Genomic DNA, 18,564 nt, shown 5'->3' with positions numbered 1-18,564 from the left:
GTAGAATGTTCGGCACCATGGTGCACATATGTGATGGCTGGAGTTTACTTTCTCTGGTTTCCTTTGGGTTCACATTCCTCAAATTCTGCCAGCTTCTTCCTTTATCCCACACCCATATTATCTTTATTAATAAAAATAATGCTACTTGTTTTGTGTTAAGGCATACTTTATATATGTACAATTCAGTCAAGCTTTTCTAAAGGCATTTAAGTATAATGTTTGTGGTTGATACAAAAATCTTTTGAGCACATTTTGAATTGATGCTTAAGAGTGATGCATGCTGGCTTTATGAAGAAAAGTCCAGCAAAGAGGATGAAGCTGCTCTGAACAGTGAACAGGTCACCTGTTTTGCTTTGCTGTTCCTCAGTTTCCATTTTTGCTTCATTATCATTCTATAAATCGACATTTTTCCAGATGTGATCTCATTGCATTTCTACTCAGTCTAATAACTGTGGTTATACCGTCTATCTGAATGGTGTGTAGGGTATAGCCCTTTGTCACTCCCACTGCATTATCATAGTTCCTATCAGCAGAATTTAGTTCACATGGAGGGGCAGGTGAGGAAAGCTGGAGGGGAGGCCCTCCCCAAAACAGAGCACAGAAAGCTCTTCTGTTTTACTTTATGCTGGGAGAAGAAAGCACATTTTCCCACTGAGTGCCAGTTCTGCTAAGTCTAATTTATATTTGTTAGTTTGAAGTGTTTAGAATTGGGTCAGCCTGGCCTCTACCCCACAGCTGGACCTCTGCATAACCAGAAACATGATCCCAAGGCTTCATCCATCCTACTGCTCTTGAGGCACAAGCCATCCAGAGGTCTGGCTTTCCTGTAAAAGACGTTCAGATGAATTGTTCCTTAGCAAACAAGGATTAAAATGTTCTTTCCCACCTTGAGCTTGTTTGTGGAGAGAAGCAGTGTAGGTGGTCTCTGCACAAGGTAGCTTCTGTTAGGTAGTGTGGCAGGTAGCAGGAGGCTCCTCCCTAGTGTTTCTGTTTCCCATGTTTGTATCTTTCCTACCAGAGTAAAAATATTCTACAGGAAGGGAACAGCTAAGGAGAAGTCACATCCTTCACGAAAGCTGGCTCCTTACCAGCTGATGTCTGAAACAGATTCAGAGTCTTACTAGGAGAGGGACAAAGCAAAGTGCTGTTTGCTTCTGGACAGTAGCTACATTCCTCACTGGCAGTCCCAAACCTGCAGTCTTTTAGTTCTGTGCCAGTAGCCACCTGAGGAAAATGCAACTATCAGTATACATCTTAGAGGCTCAACTGGAGATGTATTCTGGTAGGTAATTCAAGGTTTACAAAGAGAAAATGTTCCTTAATCCACTATAATACTTAGTTTGAATAAGTGGTTTGAGTTGTTTGTGCTTTGAGTTGTGTCTTTAAAATACAAATTCACAGAACACCACAGTATACCTGTTGTACAAAACATGTTCTAGAAGGTCTGATGAGATAATACCAAGATACTTAGAGGAACAAGTTCACAAGGAAACTTACCCCATGCCACTACTCTGAAGCATGGGGGTCTGATAAGGTGCGTTCCATCTAGCACTCTTGCCATAACCCCAGTATGGCAAGCACATTGAGGAGCAATGCACATTAGAGTGAGCAGAGTAACAAATCATCGTTTTCCAAAACTGAACTGTGGTTATGCAGGAAATCACCACAGAGGGAATCTAGCTATCAAAAGCCCTCCCCTCTACCACCATTCAGTACATAGAATGCACACTCTGCTCTCAGTTTTGGGAGAGTTGGGAAGGAAGAAGACAGTATGTCTTTTAGGAGATGCAGCAACCATATGATATCCAAGTTTAAAGGGTAAATGCCTTATGCAGACCCAAGGAGCTTGAAGGATGAAGGGACAGAAGTGACAGTTAAGCCCTGTGCCACTAAGGAGGAAGAAAAGAGGAAAGATGAGCAGGGGAGGGGTGTCTTTGGTGTGACTGAGACACCCTTTGTCAGGGCCCCCAGAGCATGCTCTGTACCCCTCTCCTCTGCATTTGCAGTGGGTCCTCTGAGCTTCCTGGGAGGGGAATCAGCACTGGGTCACATGTGACATGGTGGCCCTGGCCCTGGCCACCTATGGGGGCACCAGGCTGACACTCAAATATGTATTAAATAGATGAACAAATAATCAGAGACAGTGACAGCTAGGCATAGGTGATCTGAAAGACCTCATGAGAAATGTAAACTTTGAAGGTAACTACTTGGAAGTTTGCAAAAGGAGACATGGAAAATAGTCTCTTCTGTGGAGACAGAGGGCAGACTGTGGAGGCAGCAGGGAGCAGAATGTGGAGAAAACGGACATACTCTTCTTGCTAGGCCTTTTCATCTGTAATAATGGATGTGTCATAGAGTTGGTTGGGAGATGACATGAGATCATATATTTGTAGTACCTCTGAAGAGCCTAATGGACATTGATAAATGGTAGCAGTCATGCTGTGATTATGAAAAAGGATTACCAGGCTTTGGATGAAAAGTATGGGCCACATGATGGCTGACATAGGCTATGTGGATGAGCATGAGTCAGGCCTGGGACAGTAGCCTTGGGTCCGGCCTTAAATAATGGAAGCTCAGGGTGAAAGGAGTAAGAATGGCTTAATCCAGTTTCAGTTCTAATTCTATTACTGTTAATAAATGTCACCAAGTCTTCCTAAGCCTGAATTTTTATATTAAAGGAAGGGCATGATGTATTCTAAGAAGATGAATTTGATAAGTGCTTCTCATACTTTAATGAGACCGGGGAGGGGACCGGGATTCTGCATTTCTCACATGCTCTCAGGGGTGCCAGTGGTCCAGGTAACGCAGTTGGAGAAGCAAGGATCTAGAGACTGTTCTTAACATATATTGAGCTTTTAAGAGACAACCCACCATAGCGCTTGGTAAGGTGGTGGCCTTACAGTGCTGGTGGACACAGGGAATTTTTTCCCCCATACCTGACAGATCAGTTTTGTTGATCTGATAAAAGATAATAGTAATGTCACCACCAACAACAACAATATGAAGGCTGATCCCCAAACCTTAGTTGCTTACAAGAAGTATGTGTATAAAACCAATGGGCAAATCTTCAGAAATTTATGGAAATACTATCAGAAGGCAGATGGCTTAGCCATTTTCATCTGTTGCCTCGGAGAAATACGAGTAGAAACTAGCTGATCACACAGTTCAGATTTGCTTGACATCAGGAACCTTGGCCAAATAAGTAATATAAATAACTGAAATTATTTGAGTGGTAAGATCTAAAATTAGATAAGATCTCAAACCATTAGGGTGGTTTGATTTTGAGAGTGCTGGTACTGTGAAGATAAGTGAAAGTACTAAGTTCCTCATTTACTCTGGAAAATGAAAAGCCATCTACAGTTCAGATTCTGGGTCCCAAATCTGGGATCCTCCTTCCACAACTGGATGGAGAAATTTATGGTCATATTTACATGAAATTCATGCAACTCATGTGAGTTTCAATCTTGGAGGCAGCACCCCTTCCTTTACATTTGTTTTTCATTCTTTTCATTAATACATTCATGTTACCAGTGGTTGTTAAGCACCTATCATATGCCAGTCACTATTATAGGCAATGGGGATACTGCAGTGATGAAGACTAAGTCCCTTCCTTGTGGAGCTTACAGTTTAGTGGAGAAGACAGACAATAAACAAGCAAGCAAATAAGTAATTTCAGAGACTAAGTGCTACAAAGGTAGGAGAATAGAGGGTGTGGTCAGGAAACGATCCTGCCTACCCCCAGGATGGGAGACACAAAATTAGTCAGGAACAAACTTGCTTAGGTGCAAAGCAGTGCTGGGGAGGTTTGTTCACTGACTTCATTCATTTTGGTCCAAAATGAGATTGCTTTATTTATGATTAATCTGGCAGAAAGATTTTTTAAATTGTGTATGTGTTTAAACACAATTCTTACACACCTAACTTTAATTCTCATCAAAGTTAAGATGTGCACATGATTAAAAAGTCAAATCCTGTGGGGAGGCTTGATAGTCCTCCACCCTCACTTTTTTTGGTTTTTGTTATTGTTTTTTGGTATCATTAGTGTACAATCACACAAGCAACATTGTGGTTACTAGATTCCCCCCATTACCAGGTCCCTACCACATATCCCATTACAGTCACTGTCCGTCAGTGTAGTAAGATGCTTTAGAGTCACTACTTGTCTTCTCTGTGCTATACTGCCTTTCCTGTGCTCCCCCCCTACATTATGTATGCTAATCGTAATGCACTTTATTCTCATTCTCCCTCCCTTCCCACCCATCCTCCCCAGTCCCATTCCCTTTGGTAGTTGTTATCCATCCTTGGGTTCTGTGAGTCTGCTGCTGTTTTGTTCCTTCAGTTTTTCCTTTGTTCTTATGCTCCACAGATGAGTGAAATCATTTGATACTTGTCTTTCTCCACCTGACTTATTTCACTGCTCATAATACCCTCTAGCTCCATCCATGTTGTTGCAAATGGTAGGATTTGTTTTCTTCTTATAGCTGAATAATATTCCATTGTGTATATGTACCATATCTTCTTTATCCATTCATCTACTGATGGACATTTGGGTTGCTTCCCTTTCTTGGCTATTGTAAATAGTGCTGCAATAAACATAAGGGTGCATATGTCTTTTTCAAACTGGGCTGCTGCATTCTTAGGGTAAATTCCTAGGAGTGGGATTCCTGGGTCAAATGGTATTTTTATTTTGAGTTTTTTGAGGAACCTCCATACTGCTTCCCACAGTGGTTGAACTAGTTTACATTCCCACCAGCAGTGTAGGAGGGTTCCCCTTTCTCTGCATCCTTACCAGCATTTGTTGTTCCTAGTCTTTTCTATGTTGGCCATCCTAACTGGTGTGAGGTGGTATCTCACTGTGGTTTTAATTTGCATTTCCCTGATAATTAGTGATGTGGAGCATTTTTTCATGTGCCTGTTGGCCATCTTAATTTCTTCTTTGGAGAAGTGGCTGTTCAGACTGATCCTCCACCCATTTTTTAATAGGATTATTTGCTTTTTGGGTGTTGAGACGTGTGAGTCACCCTCACTTTTTCATCCTCATTCCTTGCCCCCAGGGATAACTACGTTTAACTGTTTTAAAGTTCTGGGAATCAGCTACAGCTCTGTCACTAAGTAATATGCTTAAACCAGCAATTCCTGATTTAGCATACTTAGACAACATGTATTGATTCTTGCCAGAATGGATGGATGATGTTTGGCTCACTGACCCCACCTGAGCATTTCTATCCCTACCTTCATGTTTTGATTCTTCTATCACTACTTTTGGTTCCTTTATTAATAACTGATATAAACATAAATAAGATGTCCAAACTTCTATATTTTGACCATCATCTTTCTATGGTAACTCTTGAGAGCTTCACATGTAAGTGTATATAAGTTTATATTAGTGCTCCTTACCTTTACCTCTACTTCCTCCCCTTCTCCCACCTTGTTAGTTTTTTACAAGTCTTTACAAGACTGATCACAGTTATATTTACTTGTGTTAACATGATGAAGACTTCCATTCTTTACAATAGATGAAAAGCACAAAGCAATTGGGTTATAACGGCTACATAAATACTGTTCATTGTAGAACCAAGTGGTATGCTCTGATTACGTGTTCTTGTTTGTGGGTTCAGCTTAATGACCCTAGGCCAGTCACAGTAGAATTTTCTTACCAGATATGTCAAATGGATTTGCCTTACACATCATAAATTATTCAAAATCGTGTAACGTTTCATTTTCTTTTATAAACCGTGGATAACTCATATAGTTTTTTGTGCCTTTGATTTTCCTGGAATTACTGATTTCCTTTGTTTATCCAGTTTAAAAAAAAACATGCTTTCACAGAGATGCAGAAAAAAATGCAAGAGCAATGGGATGAGATGCAAAAAAAAAAAACATGCTTTCACCACATCCATAATCCCATACGGTTTCTTGTTTTTTTAATCCCATTCTTAGAGACATTCTCCTTGGATCATACTTCCTACTCATATTTGCCTGACAGCTCTCCAGCCCTGCTGCACAGTGGCTATTATGGGATTTTTAACAGTTATTTAGTAATTAATAACATTATGTTAATAGCATTATTATTTATCAATATATCAGATATAAATATTTATATTAGTGATAATATGAATACAAATAATAAATTATAGCTGTTGTTTATATTTTCTTCTTTCCTGGTTTTAATCCTTGTCAGGCTAAAATGTGGCCTTAGATAACCTCTTCAGAAAGGATGTGTAGAAGACAACTTTGAGTCCTTGGATGTCTAAAAATGACTTTCTTTTGTCTTCATTCTTGATTAATATTTTGATATTAATTTCTGTGTTCAAAATAATTTTTCCTCAAGTTTTAGAAAGCTGCCTTTTCTTGATTTCTAGCATCCAGCATAGCCTATGAAAGTTCTTGTTTATTTGTGACCTATTTGTTCTTTCTGGAAGCATAATCTTTGATGTTCTGAAATTTTATAAGGGTATTTTTTGATGTGCTGTATATCATTACCCATTTGGCCCATTCAGACTGCAAGTCATGTTTGTCTTCAGTTCACAAAAAATTTCTTGGGTTATCTCTGGTGCTTTCTCCTTTCCAAGTTTTTAATAGAGAACCTTCTAGAATTCCTATTAGTTGGATAGTGGACACTTTGAATTGATCCCTTATATCTTTCTTTTCTCTTTTTTTCCATATTTTTCATCTCCCCTTTTCTCTTTAAGAAATGTGCCTAATCCTCCTATTGAATACTTTTTATTTCAAAATGCATATTTGCTTTCTTAGACCTACTTTTTGGTCTGATTGTTTCTTCTTCATGGCCTCATGTTTTTGTCTAATATTATCTTCAGTCATTCTGAGGATACCAATGAGGTTTTCATCTTGTTTTAAATTTCTTACGTTTGTGTGACTTGGTTTTTCTCTTTGATGATTTGGGTATTTCTCATATGTTTGTGATCATCTGTTGTCCATCCATGTTTGAGAATGGGGAATGGGCTAGATGAGTGGGAATCCTGTTAACCTGAGTGGAGCCTGTCAGCTGGCGAGTTTGTGTGTACATGAAGCTGCTTTCAGGCTAAGACAAGTGGAAAGCTCCCCTCTGAGCACGGCAGCTGCTAGTCTGGTTCTCAACAGAGGCTCCACTTACCTTCTTCAGAAAGGAGGCCACTGTACCTTTTTTCATGGGGATAAATTTGTGGCTGCAGGTGCATCTGCCAGAACAGGGGATGGCGGTGAGGGGTGCTAAGGGAAAGAGCAAGGACTGAGAGAATGCAGACCTCAACTGCTTATCCCATTTCTACTCCAGTCATGACTCCCACTCTCCATTACTCCTACCACTTGTGATCAGGAGCCCTTTTTTTTGTATAATTAATCTACAATTACATGAGGAACATTATGTTTACTAGACGCCCCCCTTCAAAAGTCCCACCCACATACCCCATCAGTCATTGTCCATCAGCGTAGCAAGATGCTGTAAAATCACTACTTGTCTTCTCTGTGTTGCACAGCTCTCCAGCGCCCCCCTCCCCACATTATACAGGCTAATCGTAAGGCCCCCTTTCTTCTTCCCGTCCCTTCTCCCTCCCTTCCCACCCATCCTCCCCAGTCCCTTTCCCTTTGGTAACTGTTAGTCCATTGTTGGGTTCTATGAGTCTGCTGCTGTTTTGTTCCTTCAGTTATTGCTTTGTTCTTATACTCCACAGATGAGGGAAATCATTTGGTACTTGTCTTTCTCTGCCTGGCTTATTTCACCGAGCATAATACCCTCTAGCTCCATCCATGTTATTGAAAATGGTAGGATCTGTCTTCTTCTTGTGGCTGAGTAATATTCCATTGTGTATATGTACCACATCTTCTTTATCCATTCATCTACTGAGACACTTAAGTTGCTTCCATTTCTTGGCTATTGTAAATAGTGCTGTGATAAACATAGGGGTGCATCTGTCTTTTTCAAACTGGGCTACTGCATTCTTAGGGTAAATTCCTAGAAGTGGGATTCCTGGGTCAAATGGTATTTCTATTTTGAGCTTTTTGAGGAACCTCCATACTGCTTTCCACAAAGGTTGAACTAATTTACATTCCCACCAGCAGTATAGGAGGGTTCCCCTTTCTCCACAACCTCACCAACATTTGTTGTTGTTTGTCTTTTGGATGGTGGCGATACTTACTGGTGTGAGGTCATATCGCATTGTGGATTTAATTTGCATTTCTCTGATGACTAGCGATGTGGAGCATCTTTTCATGTGTCTGTTGGCCATCTGAATATCTTCTTTGGAGAACTGTCTGTTCAGCTCCTTTACCCATTTATTAATTGGATTGTTCACTTTTTGTTTGTTGAGGTACATGAGCTCTTTATATATTTTGGAAGTCAACCCTTTATCAGATCTGTCATTTATGAATATGTTCTCCCATACTGTGGGATACCTTTTTGTTCTATTGATGGTGTCCTTTGCTGTACAGAGGCTTTTCAGCTTGATATAGTCCCACTTGTTCATTTTTGCTTTTGTGTCCTTTGCCTGGGGAGATACGTTCATGAAGAAGTTGCTCATGTTTATACCCAAGAGACATTTGCTATGTTTTTTGCTAAGAGTTCTATGGTTTTATGACTTAGATTCAGGTCTTTGATCCATTTAGAATTTACTTTTGTGTATGGGGTTAGACAATGATCCAGTTTCATTCTGTTGCATGTAGCTGTCCAGTTTTGCCAACTCCAGCTGTTGAAGACGCTGTCATTTCCCCATTATATGTCCATGGCTCCTTTATCGTATATTAATTGACCATATATGTTTGGGTTAATGTCTGGGGACTCTATTCTGTTCCACTGGTCTGTGACTCTGTTCTTGTGCCAGTAACAAATTGTCTTGATTACTGTGGCTTTGTAGTAGAGCTTGAAGTTGGGGAGCGAAATCCCTCCCACTTTATTCTTCCTTCTCAGGATTGCTTTGGCTATTTGGGGTCTTTGGTGGTTCCATATGAATTTTTGAACTATTTGTTCCAGTTCATTGAAGAATGCTGTTGGTAATTTCATAGGGATTGTGTTGTATGTGTAGTTTGCTTTGGGCAGGATGGCCATTTTAACAATATTAATTCTGTCCTAGCCAAGAGCATGGGATGAGTTTCCATTTGTTAGTGTCCTCTTTAATTTCTCTCAAGAATGTCTTGTATTTTTTGGGGGTATAGGTCTTTCACTTCCTTGGTTAGGTTTATTCCTAGGTATTTTTATCTTTTTGATGCAATTGTGAATGGAATTGTTTTCCTGATTTCTCTTCCTATTAGTTCATTGTTAGTATATAGGAAAGTCTCAGATTTCTGTGTATTAATTTTGTATCCTGCAACTTTGCTGTATTCCAATATCAGTTCTAGTAATTTTGGAGTGGAGTCTTTAGGGTTTTTTATGTACAATATCATGTCATCTACAAATAGAGACAGTTTGACTTTTTCTTTACCGATCTGGATTCCTTGAATTTCTTTGTTTTGTCTAATTGCCATGGCTAGGACCTCCAGTACTATGTTGAATAGCAGTGGGGAGAGTGGGCATCCCTGTCTTGTTCCCAATCTTAGAGGAAATGCTTTCAGCTTCTTTCTGTTCAGTAAGATGTTGGCTGTGGGTTTTTCACATATGGCCTTTATTATGTTGAGGTACTTGCCCTCTATACCCATTTTGCTGAGAGTTTTTATCATGAATGGATGTTGAATTTTGTTGAATGCTTTTTCAGCATCTACGGAGATGATCATGTGGTTTTTGTCTTTCTTTTTGTTGATGTGGTGGATGATGTTGATGGATTTTCATATGTTGTACCATCCTTGCATCCATGAGATGAATCCCACTTAATCACGGTATATGATCCTCTTGATGTATTTTTTAATTCGGTTTGCTAATATTTTGTTGAGTATTTTTGCATCTGTGTTCATCAGGGATATTGGTCTGTTCTTTTTTGGTGGGGTCTTTTCCTGGTTTTGGTATTAGGGTGATACTGGCTTCATAGAATGAGTCTGGAAGTTTTCCCTCTTCTTCTGTTTTTTGGAAAACTTTAAGGAGAATTGGTATTATGTCTTGTCTGTATGTCTGATAACACTCTGTGGTAAATCCATCTGGCCCGGAAGTTTTGCTCTTGGGTAGTTTTTTGATTACCGATTCAATTTCTTTGCTGGAATTGGTCTGTTTAGATTTTCTCATTCTTCCTTGGTCAGTCTTGGAACGTTGTATTTTTCTAGGAAGTTGTCCATTTCTTCTAGGTTTTCAAGCTTGTTAGCATCTAGTTTTTTGTAGTATTCTCTAATAATTCTTTGTATTTCTGTGGGGTCCGTCATGATTTTTTCTATCTCATTTCTGATTCTGTTGATGTGTGTAGATTCTCGTTTTCTCTTACTTATTCTGGGTAGGGGCTTATCTACTTTATTTATTTTCTCAAAGAACCAGCTCTTGGTTTCATTGATTTTTTCTATTGTTTTATTCTCAATTTTATTTATTTCTCCTCTGATCTTTATTATGTCCCTCTGTCTGCTGACTTTAGGCCTCATTTGTTCTTCTTTTTCTAATTTTGATAATTGTGTCTTTAGACTATTCATTTGGGATTGTTCTTCCTTCTTTAAATATGCCTGGATTGCTATATACTTTCCTTTTAAAACTGCTTTCGCTGCGTCCCACAGAAGTTGGGGCTTTGTGTTGTTGTCATTTGTTTCCATATATTGCTTGATCTCTACTTTGATTTGGTCATTGATCCATTAATTATTTAGGAGCATGTTGTTAAGCTTCCATGTATTTGTGAGCCTTTTTGCTTTCTTTGTACAATTTATTTCTAGTTTTATACGTTTGTGGTCTGAGAAGTTGGTTGGTAGAATTTCAATCTTTTTGAGTTTACTGAGGCTCTTTTTGTGGCCTAGTATGTGGTCTATTCTGGAGAATGCTCCATGTGCACTTGAGAAGAATGTGTATCCTGTTGCTTTTGGGTGTAGAGTTCTGTAGATGTCTATTAGGTCCATCTGTTCTAGTGTGTTCAGTGCCTCGTGTCCTTACTTATTTTCTGTCTGGTGGATCTGTCCTTTGGAGTGAGTGGTGTGTTGAAGTCTCCTAAAATGAATGTATTGCATTCTATTTCCTCCTTTAATTCTGTTAGTATTTGTTTCACGTATGTTGGTGCTCCTGTATTGGGTGCATATATATTTATAATGGTATATCCTTTTGTTGGATTGACCCCTTTATCATTATATAATGTCCTTCTTTATCTCTTGTGACTTTCTTTGTTTTGAAGTCTATTTTGTCTGATACTGGTACTGCAACACCTGCTTTTTTCTCCTTGTTGTTTGCATGAAATATCTTTTTCCATCCCTTGACTTTTAGTCTGTGCATGTCTTTGGGTTTGAGGTGTCTCTTGTAAGCAGCATTTAGATGGATCTTGCTTTTTTATCCATTCTATTACTCTGTGTCTTTTGATTGGTGTATTTAGTCCATTTACATTTTGGGTGATTATTGAAAACATGTACTTATTGCCATTGCCGGCTTTAGGTCCATGGTTACCAAAGGTTCAAGATTAGCTTCTTTACTATCTTACTGTCTACCTTAACTCACTTATTGAGCTATTATATACACAATCTGATGATTCTTTATTTCTCTCCCTTCTTATTCCTTCTCCTCCATTCATTGTATGTTAGGTGTTTTTTTGTGTGTGTGCTCTTTTGTGTTTCCTTTGACTGCTTTTGTGGGTAGTTGATTTTATTTTTTGCCTTTAGTTAGTATTTGGTTGGTCTGCTTTCTTTGGTGTGATTTTATTTTCTCTGGTGACATCTATTTAGCCTTACAAGTGCTTTCATCTAGAGCAGTTCCTCTAAAATACCCTGTAGAGGTGGTTTGTGTGAGGCAAATTCCCTTAACTTCTGTTTGTCTTGGAATTGTTTAATCCCTCCTTCATATTTAAATGATAATCATGCTGGGTACAGTATTCTTGGTTCTAGGCCCTTCTGTTTCATTGCATTAAATATATCATGCCATTCTCTTCTGACTTGTAAGGTTTCTGTTGAGAAGTCTGATGATAACCTGATGGGTTTTCCTTTGTAGGTGACCTTTTTTTTCTCTCTTGCTGCCTTTAATACTCTGTCCTTGTCCTTGATCTTTGCCATTTTAATTATTATGTGTCTTGGTGTTGTCCTCTTTGGGTCCTTTCTGTTGGGAGTTCTGTGTACTTCCATAGTCTGAGCAACTATTTCCTCCCCCAGTTTGGGGAAGTTTTTAGCAATTATTTCTTCAAAGACACTTTCTATCCCTTTTCTCTCTCTTCTTCTTCTGGTACTCCTATAATGCAGATATTGTTCCTTTTGGATTGGTCACACAGTTCTCTTAATAATGTTTCATTCCTGGAGGTCCTTTTATCTCTCTCTGTGTCAGCTTCTATGCGTTCTTGTTCTCTGGTTTCTAGTTCATCAATGGCCTCTTGCATCTCATCCATTCGGCTTATAAATACTTCTAGAGATTGTTTCACTTCTGTAATCTCTCTCCAGACATCATCCCTTAGCTCTTGTATATTTCTCTGCATCTCCTTCAGCATGTTTATGATTTTTATTTTGAATTATTTTTCAGGAAGACTGGTTAGGTCTATCTCCTTCTCAGGTGTTGTCTCTGTGATTTTTGTCTGTCTCAGATTCTGTCTTTTCATGGCGATAGAGATAGATTGTGGAGCTGGGGCGAGTGATGGCTGGGAGAACTTCCATTCTTGTTGGTTTGTGGCCTTCCTCTCCTTGGAGAACAGGGACCTCTAGCGACTTGTGCTGGGCAGCTGCACACAGACGGGGCTTCTGATTCTTGCATGGCCGCTATGGAGTTTAGCTCCGCAGTTGCTGTTGGCGTGCCCTGCCTCAGGCTGCTGCTCCAATATTCCAGAGCCACGTCAGAGGGGAAACGGCCTGGAGGCTGTTTATCTCTGTGATGGGCCTCCGAGCCGCCCTTCTGCACAGGGGGTTAGGGTGCCCAGATTTCCCCGGGATTCCCAGCTTCTGGGCTAAGAGACCCGGGACGCTTCCATCCAGCTGTTGGGTCCCTGTCCCTTTAAGACTTTCAAAAAGCACTCGCTTTTCTTTGTCCCTGGGGCACCAGCTGCAGGGACCTGCTCACAGGTCTTTCTGTCCTGTTTCCCTAGTTTCCAGCACCCCACGCATGCACTGTGTCTGCGCTCTGGTGCAGATGGCTTGGGCTGGGTGTTTAGCAGTCCTGGGCTCCCTCTCCCTCCCTGCTCTGACTCCTCTCCTCCCGCTGGGAGCTGGGGTGAGGGGTGGTCAGGTCCCACTGGGCCTCGGCTTGTATCTTACCCCCTTCGCGAATCACTGGGTTCTTGCAGATGTAGATGTAGCCTGGCTGTTGTCCTGTATCTTCTGGTCTTTTAGGAGTAGTTGTATTTTTTGTATTTTCAAAAGTACATATGTTTTTGGGAGGAGATTTCCACTGTCCTACTCACGCCACCATCTTGGCTCCTCCCTCATCAGGAGCCTTTTGTGAATTTTGGAATGCAGATACCACCTCATCCTCCATTTCAGTCATCCAGTGCTCCTTCACTGAGCAAGGTGGGTGTCTCCTCAAGGTGAGGAGACAGTCTGGCATGCAGGAGAATATGTTCTGTCTGACCTCTAGGCTTGCCCTCTGGATTCTAAAATTGGTGTTTAGTTTCATACCACACAAGCCAAGCTCACTGAAGCCGAGGTCAATTTCCCTAAACAGAATAGGAGCTTCATCCCTGAAAGGATGTTATCATATAGACAGTGCTGAAGAGGTCCAAGCCAAGGGTGAGACTATGGGCCATATTTTCCATAAACTCAGGCAGGAAACTTAATAAAATAGCATTTATTAGCACTTCTTAAATCAACTGCGAACCAGATCTTCGTGGAGTTTCTCACTTTAAAAAATGAATGTGTTTATAGACTTTTCATTTTCAATCTAGTATCAAGACTTACCCACATTACAGTCTTGCTCAAGGGAAGAGAGAGAGGTGAGACCCAAGAGATTGTCACAGGTTAATTAAATAGGTCAGTGGGTGAAATGAAGGCCCTTTTGGTCATGTGCTCCCTCTCCAATTTCTTGATGATGCTAACTAAGGATTTGCCCAGAATGATTTTTCCCCCCATACAGGCTTCAAAATACAGCTCTTCATGAAGCAACTCTGCTTGGCCTGGAAGGAAGGGAGTGCATTGCTACTTTACTGCGGTATGTTCCCTGGCCTCTGGGGGAGACTTCTGAGGATCACAGTGATCCCCCTGCTGAACTGTGATCTCCTCAGAGGGCCCTGGTTGCCAAACAGTCAACCCTATGATGGGGCCACCATCCCCCCATGGCTCCCAGGCACTAAGGGCCTTTAAGAGCACAGTGAACATGTTGCCCCCCTTGAAACACACTTAGTTGTATGACTTCAGTGCAACAGGAACCAATGGCCAGGATTGGCACTTGAACATTTTTAAATCACAGAGTACCTGAAAACATCTCAGGGTAGAGTCACCCTTCAGAGCAGGGGTTATGAGGCTCGTGGCACAGGCCTGGGACGGTGGGGCCAAAGGGGATCCCTGACTGACCTCTCTGTCAGGGAACACCAGACCCTCAGCTTCCAGTGCCGAAGTCCTTATCCTTGCCATTTCCTTCACAGATGCAATGCAAGCACCCAAAAGAAGAATATGAGAGGCCAGACAGCATACGACCTGGCGCTGGGAATTGGGGATGACTTCATCACCTCGCTTTTCGCTGCTAAGCTTGGCCTGGATGACTGTTAGACCCGAGGGTCTCTGTGGAGTTTCATTTAAAGAACCCATCCAGCTCTGGCTGTTCTTTGTTTATTTCTTTCTGAAATGTGTATTTGTAATTTGGGGATTGAGGCTGAGGAGAACTCATATGATTTTTTATTATACATCAGTATGAGCCACCAATACCCCTTGGGTGTGTCCCGATATGCCCAGGATGATGATGAGCTTAAGGTATGTTTTTTAATTGTTTATTGGTGCTTATTTTATAATCTTCCTTTAAGTTTATTTTTCAACAGATAATTGCACATGGTTCAAAGCTAAAAAGTATAAAGTATTATATAGTGAAAAATCTCCCTCATTCCCTGTCCAACCTCCACCCATGGGCCCTCGTCAGAGGCAACCAGACAGAGTCAACTGTATCTTTCCAGCAATAGTTTAGGATTATGTAAGCACATTATATAACAGATGCATATGTACAAAGTGTACATAAGATATAAATACACATGACACAGATATACTCCATCCCCTCTTCTAGGATAGATAGTAGCAAATCACGCACTGTTCTGTGTCACATTCCTTTGCATAATGTATCTTTAGGTGGCTCCAAATTAGCACATAAAAATAGGTTATTTAAAATATTAGTCTTTTGTTGAACTCAAACTCCAAAGCTATAGACAATTCCTATTGCTATGGTTTGTTCTTTGGTTTAAATAAACTTTGAATAAACTATCTGCAGGAACATGTAAGTTTGCCTTATTTCTTTATTCAATTGTTATTTCAGTCTCTGGGTCGTAATGCTATAATCAAGGAATCCCTAAATTGTTTCTGTTCGTGTATGTAAATAGTGTCATTTAAATGGGGTTGGGTGGCCGAAAGGAGGCCTTTATGTGTTAGCTCTACTAGAAATGTAAAGAGCAAAACACTATTAAATTATTAGATGTTACTAAAATATTTTTATGCTAAGCCTCAGATTTTGTGTGTGTGTGTGGAATGACATCGGAATTTCAGGTTTTCCTAATGGTTGGCACAATTTTACTTGTGGTAAGACAGATGCTAGCCTTGTTCTGCATTTCTGTACTTCTCTTTATGATTTATACATTCATTCACACCTTAATTCACTTTTCAGTATATTTTTATAAGTGCATACATTGAACACAATGTGCCATATTGTTTTTTTCAAGTAGTTTTCCTGAGGATTTAGGAGTATATATAATAAACAATAAATAAGGAACAGGAATCTTGAAATTTTGCTGCAATGATATGAAAAAATGCTGCCTGGGCGAAGTTAGATCATCACTCTGATAAGCTTTTTTTCTGAAAACTGTCCAACTGTAGTGTCAAAAATGACCTAAGGATGCTGAGTAGAAAATACCATTTAAGGACTTATGCAAACTGAGCTCCTTTAAGCCATCTGTAGCTTAGCTTATTTTATTTTAAATGGTATTATTCACTGTGGTTGGTTTCCAGGAGACCCGTAAGTGCTCACAGTGTTCTGGAAGCTCCCTCTTGTGTGACAGTATACCTAGGGGTCACTGCCTTCCGAGTCCCACACAGCTAGGACACCAGCCTCAAACTGGCCTCTCCTGTGGGTGGTGGGACTCTCTCTGGCTTGACCAGGTAACGGGGGCCTCACCAACTGGCAACAGGGCCCCAATTTCAGGATTGGGGCCTGAAGGTAAATAACCTCTATTGCTGGACTTTATCCCAAGAATAATTTTGCATTTTTCTTCAGTTACTTCTGTAGGGAATCCCATGAATTCACTCCAGTTGCTTTTTTCCCTTGTCTATTTTTCAGTGCCTCAGACCCAGGCTCCTGCTTGTCTCTGGCAACTATGATGAAAAGAGTCTCAGTTTCTCCCAAAATTCCAGTCCCTCAGATACGTTTCTAATAACTTCGGAAAGGTTCCTTTATACAAAAGATGCCTGCAAAGAGGGCCCCTTCTCTGCTCATGCCTCCTCCTCTATTTGATCCTGAAGCTATAGACAAAGGGGCACTGATATTTTCAAGCTTTCATTGTACAGAGAACTGGACAATCTGCCTTTCCCGGGAAGAGCCAGGTGCCACAGACTGCTGGGTGATTTGTCCCAGGGAGGAGGGGGCTTAGGAGAGCAGTGCTGGGGCCAAGGGAGAAAGAGGAGCCTTCTGCTCGCTTCCTTCCTCTGCTACTGACACATTCCTTGGTGACCTAGGAACTGGGAATTTGCACAGGGGGGAATCAATGCTTGGGAGTGACACAGAACTGTCATCACCCCTCAGATGGACAGACTGGTGTGTTTCTGCAGGAAAGCTCTTAAATACTCGATCGTGTAATGACAAAGGAAGCCTGGAATCTTCTAAAGCACACATTTTTGTGAGCAGGGGTGGGGGACAAGCTTTTTATTAGGATGCAAACCCAGTCCCTCTAACATGTTTCAGATAGGGTCTAGTGCACATCTTCATGGACTCTGCCAAATGTTTCTGACTCTGCTTTGCCTCCTTCCTGAGATCTCCCCCACTCCAGCCCTCTTTCCCCCTTACCCTCCTCACCCCTGGTCATCCTCCTGCCTCCACTCTCCCTGCCTCCACCTCTGTCCCATGCTTTACCTTCACCTTCTCCCTTCCTCTCTCACTCCCCTTCCCTCTTCCCCCTCCAATAATTACTGTTGAATTATTTATTTCTCCCTTCAGTCCTGTCAGTTTTGCTTCATGTATTTTGAGGGTTTGTAATTAGGTGCATATTGTGCTTACAGAAAGCTGTTTGGGGCAAGTTGGTCAAACCCTTTATTTTTTGTTTTATTTTTTAAGTTGAGGTACATACAATAAATGTACACTACATTAGAGTATAGTTTGATGAATTTTGACATGTGTATAAACTCAGGTAACCATCTCCCTGATCAGGATAGCAAACATTCTAATTCTTTTCCCTTTCACCTATTTCACCCCCTTCCCTGCCCAGCCCTGCTTCTACGGTGGCCACCAGTCTGCTCTCTGTGCCTTATGAGTCTATTTCAATTTTGTCTGTCTGTTTTGTTTTTTAGATTCCACAGATAGGCGAGATCATAGAGTATTTGTCTTTCTGTGTTTGATTTAACTCACGTAGCATAATACCCTCTAGGATTTCTTTTTTTTAGTTGTTCTATTCTTCCACCAATACAGGATTTGGGTGGCTAATTTTTTTATTTGTAACTGAGATATGATTCACATAATATAAAATTTAGCATTTTAATCATTAAAGTATACAATTCAATGGCTTTTAGCACATTCACAATGTTCTGCAACCATCATGACTATCTAGTTTCAGAACATTTTTATCATCGCAAAAGACAATCCTGTATTACTAATGGGGAGCAGTCACTCTCCTTTCCCCCTCTTCTTAGCCTCTGGCATGTGCTAATCTGTTTCTATCTGTAAATTTGCCTATTCTGGATATTGCATATAAATTGAACGTGTTTCCCCCCCCTTTGTTCTCCTAACGTGGTGTATTACATTGATTTCTGTATGTTAAACCAGGAACCCACTCAATTATAGTGTAAAATCCTTTTAATATGTTGCTGGATTCAGTTGCTAGGATTTTGTTGAGCATTTTTCCATCTCTAGCCCTAAGGGAGATTGATCTGCAGTTTTCTTTTCTTTTGATGTCTTTGTCAGGCCTTGCTCTCAGGATAATATATTTATGGATGTTCTCTCGTGACCATCATTCTCCTTCCTTTCGTTACTTGTTTAAGTTTCCTTTAGCTTGCTGAGCATATTTTAAGGCAGCTGATTTAAAGTCTTGGTCTAGTAAGTTCAATGTTTGGGCTTTCTCAGGGACAATTTCTATGAATTTATTTCCCTGTGATGGTTCATTATATCTTGTTTCTCTGCATGTCTTATACTTCTTTGTTGAAAACTGGAAATTCTGA

At 40.5% G+C, this 18,564-nt stretch overlaps 1 protein-coding gene across 6 annotated transcripts in view; it reads left to right on the top strand.

Annotated features, from left to right (window-relative positions):
• Nucleotides 1-15,428, top strand: part of DZANK1 (double zinc ribbon and ankyrin repeat domains 1) — a 120,040-nt gene extending 104,612 nt beyond the window's left edge. For 5 of the 6 annotated variants that reach the window (XM_037022496.2, XM_037022495.2, XM_073236963.1 and 2 more), the window contains 2 exons: nucleotides 14,081-14,155; nucleotides 14,589-15,428. In XM_037022496.2, coding sequence (XP_036878391.2) covers nucleotides 14,081-14,155; nucleotides 14,589-14,712 — 199 coding nt within the window. In that variant the 3' untranslated portion in view covers nucleotides 14,713-15,428. The remainder of the gene's footprint in view (nucleotides 1-14,080; nucleotides 14,156-14,588) is intronic. The other variant, XM_073236964.1, reaches the window with a different exon arrangement.
• The last annotated feature ends 3,136 nt before the right edge of the window (nucleotides 15,429-18,564 follow it).

This window comes from Manis javanica, chromosome 5, assembly GCF_040802235.1.
Source record: "Manis javanica isolate MJ-LG chromosome 5, MJ_LKY, whole genome shotgun sequence".
Lineage (NCBI taxonomy): Eukaryota > Metazoa > Chordata > Mammalia > Pholidota > Manidae > Manis > Manis javanica.
Note: the sequence above shows the minus strand (reverse complement) of the source record. Positions and strands in the feature narration are given on the sequence as shown.